General features: G+C 42.7%; 1 protein-coding gene across 1 annotated transcript in view; it reads right to left on the reverse strand.

Moving 5' to 3' along the window:
- Positions 1-18,223, reverse strand: part of ADCY7 (adenylate cyclase 7) — a 31,119-nt gene extending 12,896 nt beyond the window's left edge. The window contains exons 1-11 of the mRNA XM_062500037.1: positions 18,053-18,223; positions 16,575-16,775; positions 14,336-14,497; positions 13,393-13,542; positions 10,994-11,142; positions 10,554-10,665; positions 8,132-8,259; positions 7,742-7,900; positions 3,005-3,137; positions 1,511-1,696; positions 586-629 (exon numbers count right to left, since the gene is read on the reverse strand). Of these exons, the coding sequence (XP_062356021.1) occupies positions 586-629; positions 1,511-1,696; positions 3,005-3,137; positions 7,742-7,900; positions 8,132-8,259; positions 10,554-10,665; positions 10,994-11,142; positions 13,393-13,542; positions 14,336-14,497; positions 16,575-16,775; positions 18,053-18,223 (1,595 nt within the window). The remainder of the gene's footprint in view (positions 1-585; positions 630-1,510; positions 1,697-3,004; positions 3,138-7,741; positions 7,901-8,131; positions 8,260-10,553; positions 10,666-10,993; positions 11,143-13,392; positions 13,543-14,335; positions 14,498-16,574; positions 16,776-18,052) is intronic.
- Between the last annotated feature and the right edge of the window lie 504 nt (positions 18,224-18,727).

Raw genomic sequence — 18,727 nt, forward strand, 5'->3', positions numbered from 1 at the left:
AAGGGTACACAGCATGCTTTCTCAGCACACAGTGGGGCAAGCTTCCAGGGAAAAGTTAAACCAGAATGCTCCAAACTGATTAAAAAATACACCCATGAGCACTTTACTAAGCATTTCTCTAGTTACTCAAATCATGCATTTTTCAAGCTTTTGACAAACTGAGGGAATGTTCCACAACTGAAAATCAGCTCCTCATTTAACTCAATGCTACAGGTGCCATTGTAAATGACAGCTCTTTGTCACAGTGTAATGGCAAACATTAACAACACTAACCAAACCCAAATCTTTCCACTGTTCTTTAGGGCTCTCCCTTCCCAATTCCCTCCCACTCTGCTGCAGCACAGCAAGCAAAATGGAACCTGAATGACTGGGGAGACAGTAAAAGCTCCTTGCAGAGTCTGCTAACAATAACAAACATGAACTGAGAAATCTTCTAAAGGCTAAAGATTTATCTTAACCTTCCTAAGGCAGGGCTACCATACACAGAGTGATTAATCACCCAAATGATCACATCCTTACAGCACACTGAACTGCAACAGCAGCACAGGAGCACAAATAAAAAAGAAAAGAAGGTACTTGACAAACCTATCTGAAGTTCTCTGGCGCCCAGTGGAACACAAAGGTATTTCCTAAATAAAATAGGAATTAAGGCTAAGTTACACACTCTTTGGAATAGCCAACAACTATGGGAAACAAACATCAAGAAACTGCCAAAACCATTTTTATTCAAAAATAAAATAAATCAAGAACCATTCCCAAACAGAAATGTTTATAAAAATCAATTGTTTCCAGCAATATTTTCTGCTTTAACAAGTTAGAGATGTGTGTTTTCTGACAAAAAAAAAAGATCTTCCCTCTCATTTTTTTCTCTATACACCAAAATAACTAAGCAAGCACCAGCAGAGGCAAGCAGACTGGAAACCACTTCCACACACCTGAATGGATGGATGTTTAAATTAAAATTTGCCACAGCTGAAAGCATACATATCTCCTACTTCCAGCTTTCAGGAAGGGAAGATGGAAGGAAAAGTTAGTTTTCTTATATTTTAAAATAATCTTAAAAACCTTAGGAATTATTGATCTTAAAAATTGTTTACAGATAAAATCCAGGTGCAGGGAGAGCATGTGGAGGGACTATTTATTTTCTATACATTTCAAATAAGTATTGAGTGCATCTGTCTTTTTTTTTTTTTTTTTTTTTTTTTTTTAAAAACCACATGTACTAGGCAGGATCTCAAGATGGAAGAACAATAGCAAAAAAACAGATAGTTTTGCTCTGAAGATAAACTGTGATTATAGTATGCTGGAGAGATTGGCAGTCTGAACATGGCTAAGTTCTGACAGAAAGAGCTGTTGCACAGACACCCTCTCCGTTCTGCGTGCACACTGGACACCAAGGGGCAAGAGCAGACACTGAGCCACAGAAGGCGCAACACGTCGTGAGTTTCACAGCACGGGCAGCAGGAGCAGGCTGCAATCGCAGGCTGCCAATGCCCAGCCGAGAGCTGACCTTTCTGCGCCTGCCCTGGGAGCTGGAAGAGTCGCTGCTGACGCTCTCCCTGTGGCTGAGGTGGGCGAAGGGCCGGGCTGCTCCCCAGGACTCCAGGTACCGCGTCATCCGCACGGACGCGCGCATCTTCAGCCCGTCGTTCACTCGGGTTTTGGGGAGGTGATTGTTCGATAGGCATTGTTTGGACTAACAGAAAGAAAACGGCTCGTGTAGTGAACAGAAATTCAGACAAATCACAAAATGCTGAAGGTCTGGGTATCGAGCAGCGTAGGACTATACAAATCTCACTGGTTTGCGGTCTCTGAACGCATCAGCAACATGTCAGCCAACCTCAACTCTTTTATGTCATCTAATTAACGTGAGCTAAAGCAAATCACAGCACACACAATTAATTGCTTCAGCTGCCTTTAGGAGATTTCACTTGCAACAGTCAAACTTCCAGGTTTATTTACAGTGATGCAAGGGCTCACAGGATCTTATGAACAAATATAGTTTCCTTGCAGTCAGCACTACAGCAGGGAAAAAAAGGTGCCAAATTCCTGAGCTGGGGTGTATCAAAACAGTGGTTGTAAGATCCCACAAATTACAGACTCCACACTAGATTATACTCCTGTGTCACAGGTGCTGAGTCAGACAGTACAGACAGGGTGTACAGCAATATCCTTGCAGAACTACAGGGAAGCTAAAACTACAGAATAAACTGAGACATCAATGACTGATAATTCTCTAACGTTTCACAAGGACATTCAAGGGAGCAAAGCCCATTTTAGTAGACATAGGTCCTCATTCTCAGAAAAGTGCTATGTGCAACTGGGTGGGGGGGTTGCAGTATTGAAAAATGTATCCAAGGTAAGATTGAGTTCTTGCTAATTAAAAGTGGCTCTATGCTGCTCCTTCCTGTAGAGATAGGCTACTTCCTGTAGGAAGGAAAGAAGTTTCTCATCTGCATTCTTTTTTCATTTGAAGCATTTTACTCATTGACCACAAAACAATTCAAAACAGCAATACTCCAAAATACTCCAGGCTCTAAAGGAACAACCCACAGTTGCTAACTTTAGACCCTGAAAAGAAGGTGAATCTTACTTTTTGGATAGTGAGGAAGATGTCTGATGCTATTTTACAGGGAATATTTTAGCTGCAAGTAGCCACATAGTACAGGTATTCTTTCATTCCTTCATCCTCATCTTTTGACCTGGGTTTTTGAGACACTTCACACAAATACATAATTAAATATGTGTTTTTACTCTAAGTGGGACACATGACAGTTGTCAGCATAATGCTTATTACCTTCAATGTAATAGGCATATCATAAAAAAAGCAGGATGTGCTTTCAGATCTGAACTCTCAAATCCAAGCTACTCAGGCGACTCACACCATGCTTTATTTCTGCTCCTGAATGAAATAGCTGTATGCATCACAGAAATCTATGTACTTGCAATGTGTACTTATAATGTGTACTTGAATAAATATATATGTTCAAAAACAAATACATACCCTTGGATCGACCACTAAGTAGGTTTTGATATTCATGGATTCAAGGTAAGGATCCCTCAGGTGTCCATTCCCTTCTTCTACTTCATAAGCTTTGCCTAGGTGATTTAATGTTGCTTCAGTGATGTGCACACGGCTGAGAAAGGGAGAAAGAACAAGAGACCCAAACACTCACAGAAAGGTCACATTAAGCATTTAATTTACATTTCAATGGCCACTGCTGACATTTCTGCTTTTCAGACATCCCCTGCTTTGGCAGCCAACTGAAATATCCTGCCAGTACTTAAAATTATATTTGCTATCTTTTACTACAGTACATCATTCACAGCAAGCATACTAAAAAACACTTCCCATAACGAGATAGTATTGGTATAAAATTAAATTGAATAAGCAGGGAAATAAATGAAACAAGAAGAAATGGGATCAAAGGAGATCTAATGACTCACAAAACAGGCAGGCTCACAGGCAGGTTGTAAGAGCTGCAGGGAAAACTCATGAACAAAACACAAGCAAGGACTGCTTTGTGCTAGAAATGCACCAGGGTGGAGGGAGACACAAAGTCTGGGAAAAGAAAGCCGGGGAACTTTTTCTGTTAACTCTGAGGAGAATTCTGAAAGTCTGCGTTTTCTGACTGAAACAATCCGAGGAAAAGGCAACACAGCAACAACAACGCACTTTGAGGAGAGTAGGCAGCATTTTTCTGTACCTATTCACAGTTCCCCTTGAATGTTATTTCACTCAGTATCCCAAATCATGTATGTCCACATAAGTTATGAGCAATATCTTGTCATATAATTTCTCAACAAGAGACTGGAGGCAGTTAATAAAATAGCATTTTAAAGTTCTACTTTCTCATTTTTCTTTGGCATGGGAGAGTTAGACACTGTCCTACAATCCATTAGCTCAGGGCTGGGAAAAGCACAATTCCAGAATGGAAACTGGCAGTGTGCAGCACTGCTGCCTAACTACAGAGAGCAAGGGAATCACTGTCTCACCCACCTCTCCTGCCTGAAGAAGGACATAGCTTTGCATGAAGGTAATGTGTCCAAGACCTCAAAACTATTGGCTATAGTCCTTCTAAGAAGGAAGAATAAAAACTTCCTCAGTACTTTTCTATCCAACAGTAGGAGTTTAATTGCAGAGGGTATGTGCTTTTATTTGTTTACTGGTAATTTTCTCAAAAAAATGAGTTTGTTACCTTGACTGCAAACTTTCGCAATTAAGGTGGACCTTCAAGTCTGAAATTTTAAAGTTTGCTCTAAAGCATCATTTTCCTCCAAAGAGACTGGGGCATTCCGGGTGATGTCTGTACCTTGAGCCTTAAAATACAGCCATGTGCTGCAGCAAGTCTCCTGTGCTTTTACACTTACTCCAAAAAGCAGTGCATTTGTTCACTACCCACTATTTTGCATTTTACCGAGTTTCCTCTCCCCTCTCCCTCAAACTGCACACTGCTGTAGGACGTTTCCTATCTTACTGCAAATTTCTCTTCAAATTAGATGCCAGTGATCTCTCAGCAGTTGCTAATTGCTTACTGGATTCCAGGACGAGCACACAACCAAGAGCTGCTCTCACTGGCAAGCTGGAGCACGCACTGCTGCCCTTGCCATGCCAGGACAGAGCGCTCAGCACACTGCGCCCAGCTTCCTGTGCTGACAGGAGAAAAACATGTGCTGAGCTTTCAGGCATTTACACATTCCAGAGAATTGGTCATAAATGCAGTTTTAGTTTTGGTTTTATGCTACTCCTTTCTGCTTTAATAGTGTATTACACTGTTATGAATGTAAGTAATTTTTCAAAATCACAACAAAGATGATCAAGGATACTCTGTCACTGGAAAGAAAATACTTCTAAAGCTAGAAGTTTTCCTGCATCCTTTCAAAAGTCTTTCGATTTCCTTCATTTACAGAAACTCAGGAGAGATATGTTTCCTATTTTAAACAAAACCTCTAGCTGGCTCCTAATGACAAAACTGCTTCCATCCAAGGGAGCAGGACTAGCTAACATTGGAATGAGGAATCTGCAACAAATAATTTCCCTGCAGAGCAGGGTAAAAATGCAACGTAACATTTACATAGCAAATACAACCCCCTTCACCCTGTCAGGCTCAGTCTCCCACCACTAGAAGCTGTTTCCTCTGGCCAGTTCTGAAACACAAGTGAGTACTACACAGCAATAGGCAGAAGTAATAAGGATAATGTTTCTGAAGCAGCATGATAAACTAAACCAGCTTAATTCTTCACCAGCTTATCATCTACAAACCTAACAACCATAAGGGAATAATCAAGAGTTTTCAAGATTAGGCAAAGGTCCTAAACGTGACTAACAAAGTATGTTTTTGTGCCATATGCAGAGTCATGCTGTTTGCTTTACCAACAAAAGAAACTTTACAACTCTGTATTCTTGTTCAATCACACTGAATCAATACATTAAACCCTTCAGGCTGGCTGGTGGTGTAACTGCAAACCAAGCTCCAAGTAGTTACCAATGCAACAAAGTACTTTGATATTCATAACCCCTTATCACTTCATTAATCATTTTAATTTTTAAGTTACAAGCTGCCTAAATTTTTAAGTTACCTAAAAGCTGCCTGAGGCACAAAAAGAATAAGAAAATCTGTGATGAAACCAAAGAAACCAATTAGCACAGAACTACCATGACACAAAAAAAATTTTAAAAAAATTAAAAAAAGGTCTTTCGTAAACAAGGAAAATGCAAAATGTTGGTATTCCTGAAAAACATTTGTATTTGTTCTGCTCAACAAGCATCTTAAAAAGGCTACAAGAGACCAACCTCAGACCCAATCCTCAAATCACTGAGCAGCACATGGCAAGGTAGATTCCTGCTCTGCCTCAATCCTCCCATCCAGCACCACTGCCTCCCCTTCCATGCCAAATGCACAGTGAACAACAGCTCCAGACTCTCTTTGCTGGGATAGTCCCCATCAGGATGCATTTTAATTTCCGAGTTGTTTGTGGGGTTTGAGTGGTAGAGGCGGTGAATACAGAGCTGATATAAATCAAGTGGGACTGATCAATACATTAGCAGAAACACTAGATAAAGACAACTTGGCCTTGTTGACCTAAGGAGCACAACTGTTCTTTAGCTGAACTTACAAATGTAGAATTATCCCTGCATACAGCATGGATTAACTAAGTCAACATAATGCACATGTTTCTCCCAAGAAGGGAATGTCAAGAAGCAGTCACCTGATAAGAACAGAATTTTATAGCTCATTGAAAACGCCACCAGAAAATCCTGACATTTTACAGCTCTGCTAAGTACACATCTGTCCTGTTTCCGCCATCCATCCCCTGGTGAGGTTGTGTGTCCTGGCACAGCTGAAGCCCCCGGTACTGCCCGGCTCTGCCCCAGCACTGCCCGGCTCCCCCCCGGCACTGCCCGGCTCACCCCCCCGGCACTGCCCGGCTCACCCCCCCGGCACTGCCCGGCTCACCCCCCCGGCTCACCCCCCCGGCACTGCCCGGCTCCCCCCCGGCACTGCCCGGCTCACCCCCCCGGCTCACCCCCCCGGCACTGCCCGGCTCACCCCCCCGGCTCACCCCCCCGGCACTGCCCGGCTCCCCCCCCGGCTCCACCCCAGCACTGCCCGGCTCACCCCCGGCACTGCCCGGCTCCCCCAGCTCACCCCCGGCACTGCCCGGCTCCCCCCCAGCTCTGCCCCAGCACTGCCCGGCTCACCCCCGGCACTGCCCGGCTCACCCCCCCGGCACTGCCCGGCTCACCCCCCGGCACTGCCCGGCTCACCCCCCCGGCACTGCCCGGCTCACCCCCCCGGCACTGCCCGGCTCACCCCCCCGGCACTGCCCGGCTCACCCCCCCGGCACTGCCCGGCTCACCCCCCGGCACTGCCCGGCTCACCCCCCGGCACTGCCCGGCTCACCCCCCCGGCACTGCCCGGCTCACCCCCCCGGCACTGCCCGGCTCACCCCCCCGGTACTGCCCGGCTCTGCCCGGCTCCCCCCCGGCACTGCCCGGCTCCCCCCCCGGCTCCACCCCAGCACTGCCCGGCTCACCCCCGGCACTGCCCGGCTCCCCCAGCTCACCCCCGGCACTGCCCGGCTCCCCCCCAGCTCTGCCCCAGCACTGCCCGGCTCACCCCCGGCACTGCCCGGCTCACCCCCCCGGCACTGCCCGGCTCACCCCCCCGGCACTGCCCGGCTCACCCCCCCGGTACTGCCCGGCTCTGCCCGGCTCCCCCCCGGCACTGCCCGGCTCACCCCCCCGGCACTGCCCGGCTCACCCCCCCAGCACTGCCCGGCTCACCCCCGGCACTGCCCGGCTCACCCCCCCGGCACTGCCCGGCTCACCCCCCCGGCACTGCCCGGCTCACCCCCCCGGCACTGCCCGGCTCACCCCCCCGGCACTGCCCGGCTCACCCCCCCGGTACTGCCCGGCTCTGCCCGGCTCCCCCCCGGCACTGCCCGGCTCACCCCCCCGGCACTGCCCGGCTCCCCCCCCGGCACTGCCCGGCTCACCCCCCGGCACTGCCCGGCTCACCCCCCCGGCACTGCCCGGCTCACCCCCCCCGGCACTGCCCGGCTCACCCCCCCCGGCACTGCCCGGCTCACCCCCCCCGGCACTGCCCGGCTCACTCCCCCGGCACTGCCCGGCTCCCCCCCAGCTCTGCCCGGCTCACCCCCCCAGCTCTGCCCGGCTCACCCCCCCGGCACTGCCCGGCTCACCCCCCCGGCACTGCCCGGCTCCCCCCCGGCTCACCCCGGCACTCCGGCGGACTCCATGCGGTTGGCCAGCGACACGTCGTGTGACCACACATCGTACTGCCACTTCCTCAGGCCGATCACCCCGCACAGCACGTTCCCAGAGTGGATCCCAACTCTCATGTTGATGTCCACGCCCGTGGCTTCTCTCACCTGCCTGGGGAGGAAGCAGGGAATGCTTAGAGCAGGAGACTTGTCATTTTCTCTCCTCCTTCTGTTAAGGTTTAGTGTCAACATACACTTGGTACAAACACAAGACAAACTCACGATCACAACTATCCAACTACAGCTAATAAATACACTTTTGAAAGCTGACAAGTAAACTAATTACTTAATTCAGTATCTGCACAGTATCTATATCTTAAACAGCCTTCTGTGTAATACTTACTTTATTGCTTCACACATGTCGAGCCCCATTTTAACACAGTTCCTGGCATGAACTGGTAAGGACACAGGCAGGCCTGAGACACAGTAGTAACAGTCTCCCAGGATTTTTATTCTCATGCATTCATTCTCCTGCAAAATTACACCAAATATTTTTAACAGGAAAAAAATAACTGCAAATATTATTTCTCTGGTTTGAGAAAGTCAGGCTTTGTTCAATCCTTGTTGAAACATAGCTTATTTATTTTTCCCCAAATCTGAAGGCCTGGACACTGCTCATTGGAGAGAACAAAAATGACCACTTAAAGCATTTCTGAAATAAAACCATCTTGTTAGTTTCTCACCTTTTTTTTTTTTTTGGAACTGTGTGCAATTTTAAAAAAAACTATAAATAAAATACAACTGTCACAGAATTTAGCATCTAAAGGAAAAAATCTGCTTAACTATATTTTAATCTGCATTGAATTATGGACAGTTTTCCCTCTATTTTTACATGGCAGCCTCATAAGCTACAGTGTGAGGTGTCATAAAACCTCCCAGCACTGAGGGGAAACTCAGAAATTCAGATGCCCAACCTGGTAGCTGTGCAGATGCAAAATGGAGTTTTTTTTGTTATTTCAAACATGACTGAAGAGGAAGCTGGCACAAGCTCCAGTTTGCTATTTCTAATAAAAAACCCACAAATTCTAAATGGCAGAAAAAAAAAAAAATTTCCTAACTGTGCAACAGAGGATACTGCTGCCAATGACTGGCAGGAGAGAGCAGAAAGCCTCTGATACTGTCTTTTGTTAACACTCCACTGACATATTTTAACTACAAAGGTTGCAAGCAAGCCAGGGCTAATTCTGCAAGGCTGTGTAGTGTTTGACTGATGAGCAGAGATGGCTTCATTTGGGCCAGCCAATACCTCCAGCTGTTCATCCCTACCTGCTGTTGGAACACAGTTCCTAAATCAGCTCCAAAATCAGCCCAAATGCGTGGCAATTTCCCAAAGTGAGCTGTTCTCCCTCATCAGTTAAAGCCTTCAGGAAACATCCATCATTCTCCACATCTCAATCCATCCCAGTGGGTTCTGAGCAGTGCCACAAGTGACAAACTCGGAGGGATCAGCAGGGAAACCCAGCCCTGGATTAGAGCTGCTGCACTTCAGCATCCAGCTCAGCGTCCAGCTTAGCCATCAATTTTTATTAGGTAAATTGGAGCTTGCAACATTTTTACATTATGGAAAAAATGAGAGAATGCTGTCTGGCAGAACAAAAATAGCACAAAAAGCAGGAACTTCTTCTCACAGTTCAACCACAGAGTTGCAAAAGACCTTGACTCACTAAATCCAGACATTGCAACGCAATTTGTAGACAGCAGTGAGAAATTAAAATGCATCACTCAAAAACTAGAATTTTTTCTATTTTTATATCTGCGAAACAGTTACAAAACCTGACCAAATGTGTCTAACCTCAGCTTCGACTTCAGCATTAAAAGAAATTTTGCCATTTGTCAACTAAGGTGACATAACTTACACTGTCTTTATAGATGCTTTACAACCATACTATTGCAATAGATATAACTCATTTGTCAGTACTTAAACACTTCACAGCAACTGAATTCAGATAAATGCCATGTCAGATAAAACATCAGCCATGTCATTTAGTCAAAAATGTTACTAGCATCTTAGGTTTTAAACAGTGGTATATTAAAAAATTATTCAATGATATCCACAAAGGTTTAATTATAGCAATTTCACTCCTCTGCTACATTAATAATTTTAGAGTTTTCCAACTTTTTCAGACAAATTTTTAGGATTCCACAAACACAACACACAAGCATGTAGGTCATGCTGTAATGTGAGAAATAAAAACCTGAGTTTGTGATTACAGCTGCAAAAAATTAACCTCAAGCAGCACCTGGAAGTGGTAACAATTTCTGCCAGGCTGAAGGGTCAGTATTGAGGGTATGTCTTAATAGGGACCATTTTAAACTACTCCCCATTCTTACTTTTTTTTTAAATTAAGTATCCATTAGTAACAGGAAGCTTTCTTCAGCTCAATCCTGAGCTAAAGGACTCTTTGCTGATGCCTCTGAATTTATGAGTTTAAATGTGTGTCTGAGAGTTCTCCATTTGTGGAAACAAACCTTCCAGCTTGTACACAGAACCTGCTACAGCCCTGCTGCAATCACTTATAACCATCAGGCAATTTCCTAAATGATACAGATAAACCTTCACACTCAAGAACTGGAATTACAGCAGCAACTTGCTACATTTCCCATTTTTGTTTTACATTTTGTTTTAACTTGATTTTGCCCGTCAGCCTTAAAGCAAAAGCAGTCTTGTCTTCCTGACTTCAGGACTAACACCCAGCTGCCTCCTATTGTGCAAAAAGACTTATTTTCCAAAGGCCTTTATCCTACAGCACAAACTGTAAACCTACCTTTGCAATCTGATCGAACTTTCCAAAGAGTTCGTTCAGCATCACTACAAGTTCCTTAGGAGAGCAGTCACTGGCAAGGCGAGTGAATCCTACAATGTCTGCATAAAGGATGCTAGACAAGAGCAAAAGGAGAAGGCAGGAAAGGTGAGATATGAAGATACCCAGATTCCACAGCTAGCATAACTGCTGAAATGCATATAACAGAAAACAGAAATTAAATGCATTTCTCCTCTTTGGGAAATAACTCCATCAAAAAGGGTTCAAGCATCTCCCCTGATTAACAAGACAGCACACCCGTTCAACACACATTATCTTCCCATAACAGGAAAGAAACTCACTTCAGCCTGAAAGTCTGCCTTGAAATTTTAATTTCACTGGACCATATGTACTGATAAGAATCAGAAGTTTGTATTAATATTATTTCCAGGGTTTCCACTTACCTAACATTTTGGTGCCTTTTTACATATAGGCTGTGGAAGTTGTTGTCATGCATTTGCCTGTTGTCATTAGTTTCCTTCAGTCGTTCAATGATTGCCAGCTTCATTTCCATAGAGATATGAGCAGGCAAGATAGATAAAAGCAAATTTTCCTATAAAAAAGGGGAGGGGAAAGAAAAATTATGTAAAATTATTAACACAGTAAGTTTGAAACTGCAGAAATCTACTGACTGCAAGAAGGCATTAAAAAAAAACAACCCATAAATGCTTTTATTCAAATAGCTTTTGAGTAATGTATGTCATGTTTTCCAAGAAGACATTTTTACATTGCTGTTTTCCAAATTATTGATTTCAAAATTATGTTGCATGTTCCTTGTGGCCTCGGTGTGACATCCCTTTGTTACCATTAAATATACACACGAAGTCAGTATTCAGTACTACATTTTCTGGATAAATTACATTTTATTTTGTCCACTAGTGTCAGTGTTACATTGGCATTGTCTGATAAAGCTTCTGTAAAAGCTTATGTTTTGTACCTACCAATCTATTCACTACTGAAAATATTTGTAAATTCTCAAATGCTGGAAAAGTAGCAACAGATACAAAAGCGTCAGCCACATTCTGCTATAGCTAAACTGAACCAATGCCACTGAAATGAAGTTTTTTGAACTGAAGGAGAAAGAGACTACTCCAAACCCACTTCCACTGTTTGACTATTCAGAGCACCATTCTACACTGGCTCTCACTCAAAAGCCTATTCTTCAAAGACAACCCTGGGCAGAAAAGGATGGCAAAAAAGAGAATACTTTGAGTGAGGAAGAGCTCTCCCACCACAGAGATGGAAAAGGAAATGTTGTGTGAAGCAGCTACAAGCAGGAACATTTTCAGACAACATCAACAGCAAAATTAACACATTGTGCAGCCAAGTAAAATGCTAAAAAAAAAAAAACCATGCTAAAACTTTGTCCCCTGGGACAAAGTCCTTGTCCCCTTTTCCTCAATACCCAATGCAGCCATGTGCAGCAGTGAGCTGCCAGGGTTATTTAACCAGTTCCTGTCCCCAAGAAGAAATACCCCGGGATCACAGTGGGAGGAGACAGTACTTGAGCATCGAGTACTCATCTACACAAGGCAGCAGTTTAGCTGGAGACTGATCCCAGAAAGAGAAACATCTCCTTTCCCTCAACTACTGTTTTGGTACTAGGAGAATCAAGCCTGAAAGAACAAACAGCTGAATCCCAGGGAATAGAACATGGCCACTGGGAGGCTGACACATCACACAATGAGGAGCCCTAAACTGCACTTCTCACATCTTTTTCACAGGGAAGTGGGTGGCAGAAAGGATACTCAGAATTACTTGGCAAATTGCAACACGGATGAAAAAAAAACTCTCAGACTTAAGCACACTGACACTTCAAAAAGCAACCGTTAAAAAACCAATCCCAAAACCAAAATCCTGGACACCCGTGGAAGTGAGCACATTGGCCAGGAAATGAGAGCACACTGCCTTCCTAACGTGATCTGAGATGTCCCTGGTGGCTGCACGGGGAATTCTGCCAGGGCTTGCATGCACATTTGTCCTCTCATCTCACAAGATTAGCATCAGAGAACACATCGCACTAGCAGTCTGGCATTTTCTTCTTCTCAGTTTGTTCAGGTCAGTCACTTTTCAGCCCCTTCTTTTTATGCAGTAACTGGTGGGCAGAGAACATGGTACACAACAACCTTGTAGAGGTGTTTTTAACCCTATTTATACCAGGAACGGTGCCCCAGTTTCAGCTTCAGTATCTCTCTACAATTCTTCCTCAGTAAGAAATTAATGTTCTTGACTATTCTTTTAATGCCCCTGGAGTTTATGGAAATAAAGATTTTAGTCTATTATATATTTTTTTCTCCCTTCACATCCAATTTTCTCCTTCTAGCAAAAGAAATACAGTTTGTGAGAAAATAGGATATAAGAACAAATAGTACTTTAGAATTCAATGCAAAAAAAGGTAACTAAGGGAAACATAAAACTAACTGTTAAAATTACCTTACAAGTAATTTCAGGGCATTAAGGGTATGTCCTCTTAAGTTACCTTAGGCCAGTCCCAGGAACAGTTTGTTCTCAGGAAGAAAAAGGAACTAAAATGACTGGCAATTACATTCCCGTTACAAATACCGTGATTTTCATGTAGACAAGCCCCCAGAAAACAGTTTCTTCCCTTTAACTTCCTTATTTTGTTACAAATGGCACAACTTTTATTTTTGACACTAGGTGGTTATCTCAGATTGGAACAAGCCTTTCAAGATGGATTAGTCACCAACCGTATGAATTTATACAGACTTTGGAAATGAAAACTTATATAAACTTTATACAGACTTTTGGAAAAGAAATTCATAACATCAACTAGCTCACTTACTTGTTGCCTCTTTTCAATCTTCAGTTTCATTCGCACCTGAATGCATTTTAAGGTGTATCTGTACAAATCCCACGACGCAACCTGCATTTGGCGTTTGTGAAATGCACCCATCAAGTTGCCACAAAGGAAAATGACAGCATTGGCAAGGAGCTGCACAAGAAGAAAAATACTTACCTACTGCAGGGCAGTCATTGATACTTCACTAACACACTTACTAGTCCCATAAAAAACAATCAATCCCAGACCATACCTCACTTCCTCTTATCCCATCCCATAACAAATCATTGTTGCTATTACCCAGGATGGACCTGGCAGATATAATCTAACTTTCACAGTCACAGGCAGAATAATGAAACAGAAAATCCTATTACATCATTTAATATTTATTTGCAGGCACCGGTGCTTGGTTTGTGGAAAAGCAGCACACAAACTCCTGCATCAGCACGCCGTGTGGAGTCTGGCACATACCTGCATGGAATGAGCAGGGGTGCTCCTTTGAACACACCCTGCTAATGAGTGTTGGGATGTTGGGAGCCCTGAACCAGCCAGCAGCACTCCCAGGCCTGCTGGCACCCCAGGGCAGCAGTGGCCCTTTTGATCCACCCTCTGGGCAGTGCCTGGTGAAGGTAGGTACAGCCACCCGAAAGAGCACAGATTGGGAAGAGTGACTGTGACTAAGATAGGCATATTTTTAACAACTTAGTTTAAAAATTAATGTAACAACCCTGCTTTTTCCACTTAAGTCAGAAAAACAAAATGCACTATATATTTAAAAAGTTGTCATTTTACAAAAAGCCCAAGGGTTTTTGGGCCCGAGCTCCAAATCCACAAACTCGAAACCTCAATGGGGAAGTCTGGAACTTTTCTGAAGAGAACAGTTATGCCAAAAGCAAAGGGTAACTTGACTAGGGTATTTCATTATGTAACCAAGTTATTTCCTTACCTGAAATGAAATTAATTCCTTTTTTTTTTGGGAAGTCACACTCACCACAGTTAGAACAACAATATGGGAGAGAGCAGAAACAACACTAATTGTGACAGCACCTCTCATCCCAAAGGGTAGCATAGTATAAACTGTGAAGATTATGAACAGAAAGAACGGCACCTTTGGAAAGAAAAATAAAAAAGAATCACACATACATGTTATTAGGTGAATCCCAAAAATCACTACAGAAATAGGAGCAAAGTAGTAGGATTCTTGCTCCATTTCAGGCTGAACAATTAGATATTGATGTTTCAAAACATAAGGACATTAGTAATTCCATGAGTTTTGAGGGATTAACAGCTATAGGCTCACAGACAAGATGGGCTAACATGACTTATCACCTATAATTTTTTCACTTGTCCTTGCCCTTTATCCTGAACTTATCCTTTACAGCTGGAGATGCACTTTGGATGCACTTTGTACTCAGACATCAGGAACTGTGCGTTGCAAAGCTTGCAATACTGAATAGAATCAGATTTCCCACCTGCTGGAAGATATTTTTCTAATTTTAACATCACCCAGTCACAAGTGCATGTTTGCTTCGTGTTTGATAAAAACCAAAAATCCAACCAATACTTCCTGGTCCTCCCACAAGAGAATAACCTTTATTACCACTAACCACGTATTTAGCTGCACAGGTTTTATAAAATGCAGAACTAAACTGCTCCAGATCAACAGAAAATCTGTAAAACTTAAATCTGTATTTATAGACTTGTTACAATTGTTAGTTTATATATATATATATATATATATATGGAAATTAACAACCCTGACCAGAGGAATATATTGCAGCATTCCCAGCTCAGCACAGCAACTAAACTTGTGCCATTCCAGACAAGATGACTTCCTTCGAGGAAGTCTCAAGGTCCAGACTGCCCTTAAATACTTTCCCAGAATAGACAGCTTGACTGGGACAAAAATAATCAAACAGGCAAATAAAAGTTTTCATTCAACAAAAATATTTTTTCCATGTATATCTTACTATTTTATTAGCTGGAGTAAAAACATTTTTTTCTGCCATATTTGCAGCCTTCATCACAAAATGTTCAGAATGCTGCACGATAGTTTTATAAGCACAAGCAAAGGATGGACAAGCAGAGGCCATACCTGCATTTAAACAGTAGCTTTAGTAAGTGGTAAATTCATAACTTGAGGTGAAAGTCTGAAATTATTCTATTCACTTTTCAGAGTAGGGCGTCCTTATATTTTAGACTTAAAATCAATATGAATGAATTATTACCACATGATGTCACCATGTTGGCTTGCAGCACTGAAAGCAGCAAAGCCAAATCTTGCTTTGTTACATATATGAATTCATAGTTAAGAACAATACTTTTTTTTTGGGGGGGGGGATGTTTCCAAGGCAATAGGCAGTTTCTTAAGTTAAAAAGTAATGAACAGCTACTCAAAATGTACAGTTCTGCATTCAGGTCACAAAGCAAATCAGATTTTGATTGTTTAACTGATAATTTATATCTTTATTCAAATAAAGAAGGGAAGGGGCAGAGTCCATAAAACAAGATAAAAAGTCACTTTTATTTAATTAAAACTCTTCTGCTTGCATTATGAGATCTTAGGAGGAGTTTCCTACTAATTATGATATTTTTGACTTCATGAAATCACCCATCTTCTGATCAGAGATAGCAAGCAATGAAGTTAAACCACACCCAGCAATGCCAGGATGTGTCATTAATCCTTATTGTTCACTTCACCTCTCCCACTGACTTAAAAACCTGCTCCCTATGGCACACCCAGTTCTGGAGTCCTTTATACATTTCTTGAACACCTCTTTGACCCAAATAAATTAACAAAGTAATTATTATTAACAAAAAAAAAAAAAAAGAACAAAACAAAACAAAAAAAAAAAAAAAAAAAAAGAACACTCAGAGATGAATTCACAGAAATTAAGATTCTGTAAAAATCCAGTCCAATTGCAGCTTAAAGATGCAATTCCCACACAAGCTAATGCAATTATGTGATTTTTCCACTGAAATGTATTCTCACTATAATATAGAATACCAACTAAAATTTACTGCAATAAATCAAAAAGCCAATTTTAAAAGTTACCTAAATCTCAGGAGTTATTACGCAGTTGCAACATACTGAAAGACTAAAGCACACAAACACCTTGATACAAACACATCCACAACTGACCAGCACTACTGTGGAAGTGCCTGAATGAACACAACATACACACCTGTTCCCACAGCTGATAATCACTTCCTTTCTCAAAAAGGGATACATATCCCACAGTGAGGAAGCAGATCCAAATCATCACTCCAAACAAGGAGAGCCACCTCCGAAAGAGGGATTCCATGCACAGCAGTAAGTACATGACTGCAAACACGGCCAGGGCAGCACACACGGCGATGATGAAGGCAAGGTGGGAGTGTGCTTCCTGCAAAAGCAAAACAAGGGGTTCTAGCTGGTCCCAATGCCCCCTTCAGAAAAATGAAAAATATATCTATACTGCCCTGGAAACAGCTTGGATACCTTTGAAGTAAGTTAACCTGGGTTTTTAAGTAGTCTAGCTGTGGCAGCAGGAACACTTTCTGATACTCACACATACAGAGATAATATAATAAATACTATTATAGATACTCATTCTACCCCAGTTCCATCATTATTATTTTCCAAACTAGCTCACAAGGCAAGCCCCAAACCACTGAGCTCTAACTATACTGTATCTACAATGCAGATGTACCCAAAGAAATGCATTTAGAGTTCAAACTTTGCTGAAGAGGAGTGTAACAGTGCTCTAAGATTTGCAGAAGATAAATTGTTCCAAATCGTGTTGCTACTTTTCTACCTTCCTAAGAAATAAAAGGTAAAAGGGATACAAGTGCAATTGGTAAGATTCGATTTGCTGCTAAAGAAAGACTTGAAGACCCTTTATCATGAAGCCAAGTGTTTGGAAAGCAGTGTTAGAAGGCAATGAAGGATTATAACAGCTACTTACTACTTTTTTACAGTATTATCTTTAAATCAACTCCTCTTCTTACCAGCTCTCAGCTGAGCTTGTACAACACCAAATTTCTTTACAGAAAATCAAATTACAGTACATAACAAAAAAATCTTTAAGGTGCATCTTTTCTATGCCTATAGGATCACTGCTCTTTGCTACCTAAATATTGATTCTACCGATCACCCATTGTACTGGGAGGTTTCTGTCATGTTTTTACTAAGGAAAAAAGAGAAAGGAAGAAAAAAGGAAACTTAACATCTACAAATCTTTGAAGAAAAAAAAAAACACCTCAGGAATAACCTGCTGAAGAAACAAGTAGTCACCATAATATTTGATATTTCTCAGATTACTCTTTAAAAATATGAGAAATGCAGGACATTTTAACTTATGTTCCTGTTCCTTCCTTGGCTCGTTTAGTACTTACTATCATAGCTGACATTCAGTACAGATTAGGACTTGTTCCTAATGTACAAAAAGGAAAAACAATCCTTATAGTAACTGTGCATGTGCCTGACAGCCATCTCTCCTCTCTTCCCATCCTTTCAAAACCATACACAGAATTCCATGCACAGTTACTTGATACCTTTCAGCACTGCAACTTTGATACCATGTGGCTCAAAATTATATATAGCCAAAAGTTTAGTGTGCTGTCAGAGCAATTCCTTATCACCTCTGAAAACACTGAACACACACAAAAGAAGTTTACTCACAGCAGTAACAAAGAAGATGATAATTAGAGTAGTCCAGAAGAGGATGGCAATGAAGAGCAGCAGCAGCAGGAGGGGATGCTGCTGGCTGGTGTAGCGGTACTTCTCGTAGAGCGGGTCTGATATCCTGCAGTCATCGCTCTCGTTGAAGAAGTATTTCCCTTTAGCTGGCATCTTCTCCCCGGCTGGCTGCTGTTTCTCTCAGTTCCCAGTGCACACAATGACACAGCTGAAGCCACTGCTTCAAAGAGTTTTGTCGTTTTGCTGCCTCCTTTGTGATCTTTAGGCACACCGAGTAACCCACGTTCTCTGGTTTTACTTCTCATGAGCGTTAACTTCAGGTTTCCAGTGCAATTGAAAGCAAGAATTAGTCTCCCTAAAACCACAGGCAATTCATCATCAGCTCTAAGCATGAAGCTCCAGATCAACTTGCATTGGTGCAGATAGACGTTTTTGGCATGAGGGATTTTTTTATTATTACTTTTCAAGCCTCTAACTCCTTTCCATAAGCTTGAATCTCACTTCCTGGGATGAATCCTGCAGAGAGACAGGATCAGTAAATTCATGGTTAATCATACACAATGTTCCCCAAGCGGGAGGAAATAAAAATAGGTGATTCCCTAAACTTTCCTTGAACTTTCTACCTGCATGCTCTGACCAGTGAGCAAAAGCTGCCTG

This window comes from Cinclus cinclus, chromosome 11 (genome assembly GCF_963662255.1).
Source record: "Cinclus cinclus chromosome 11, bCinCin1.1, whole genome shotgun sequence".
NCBI classification, from domain to species: Eukaryota; Metazoa; Chordata; class Aves; order Passeriformes; family Cinclidae; genus Cinclus; species Cinclus cinclus.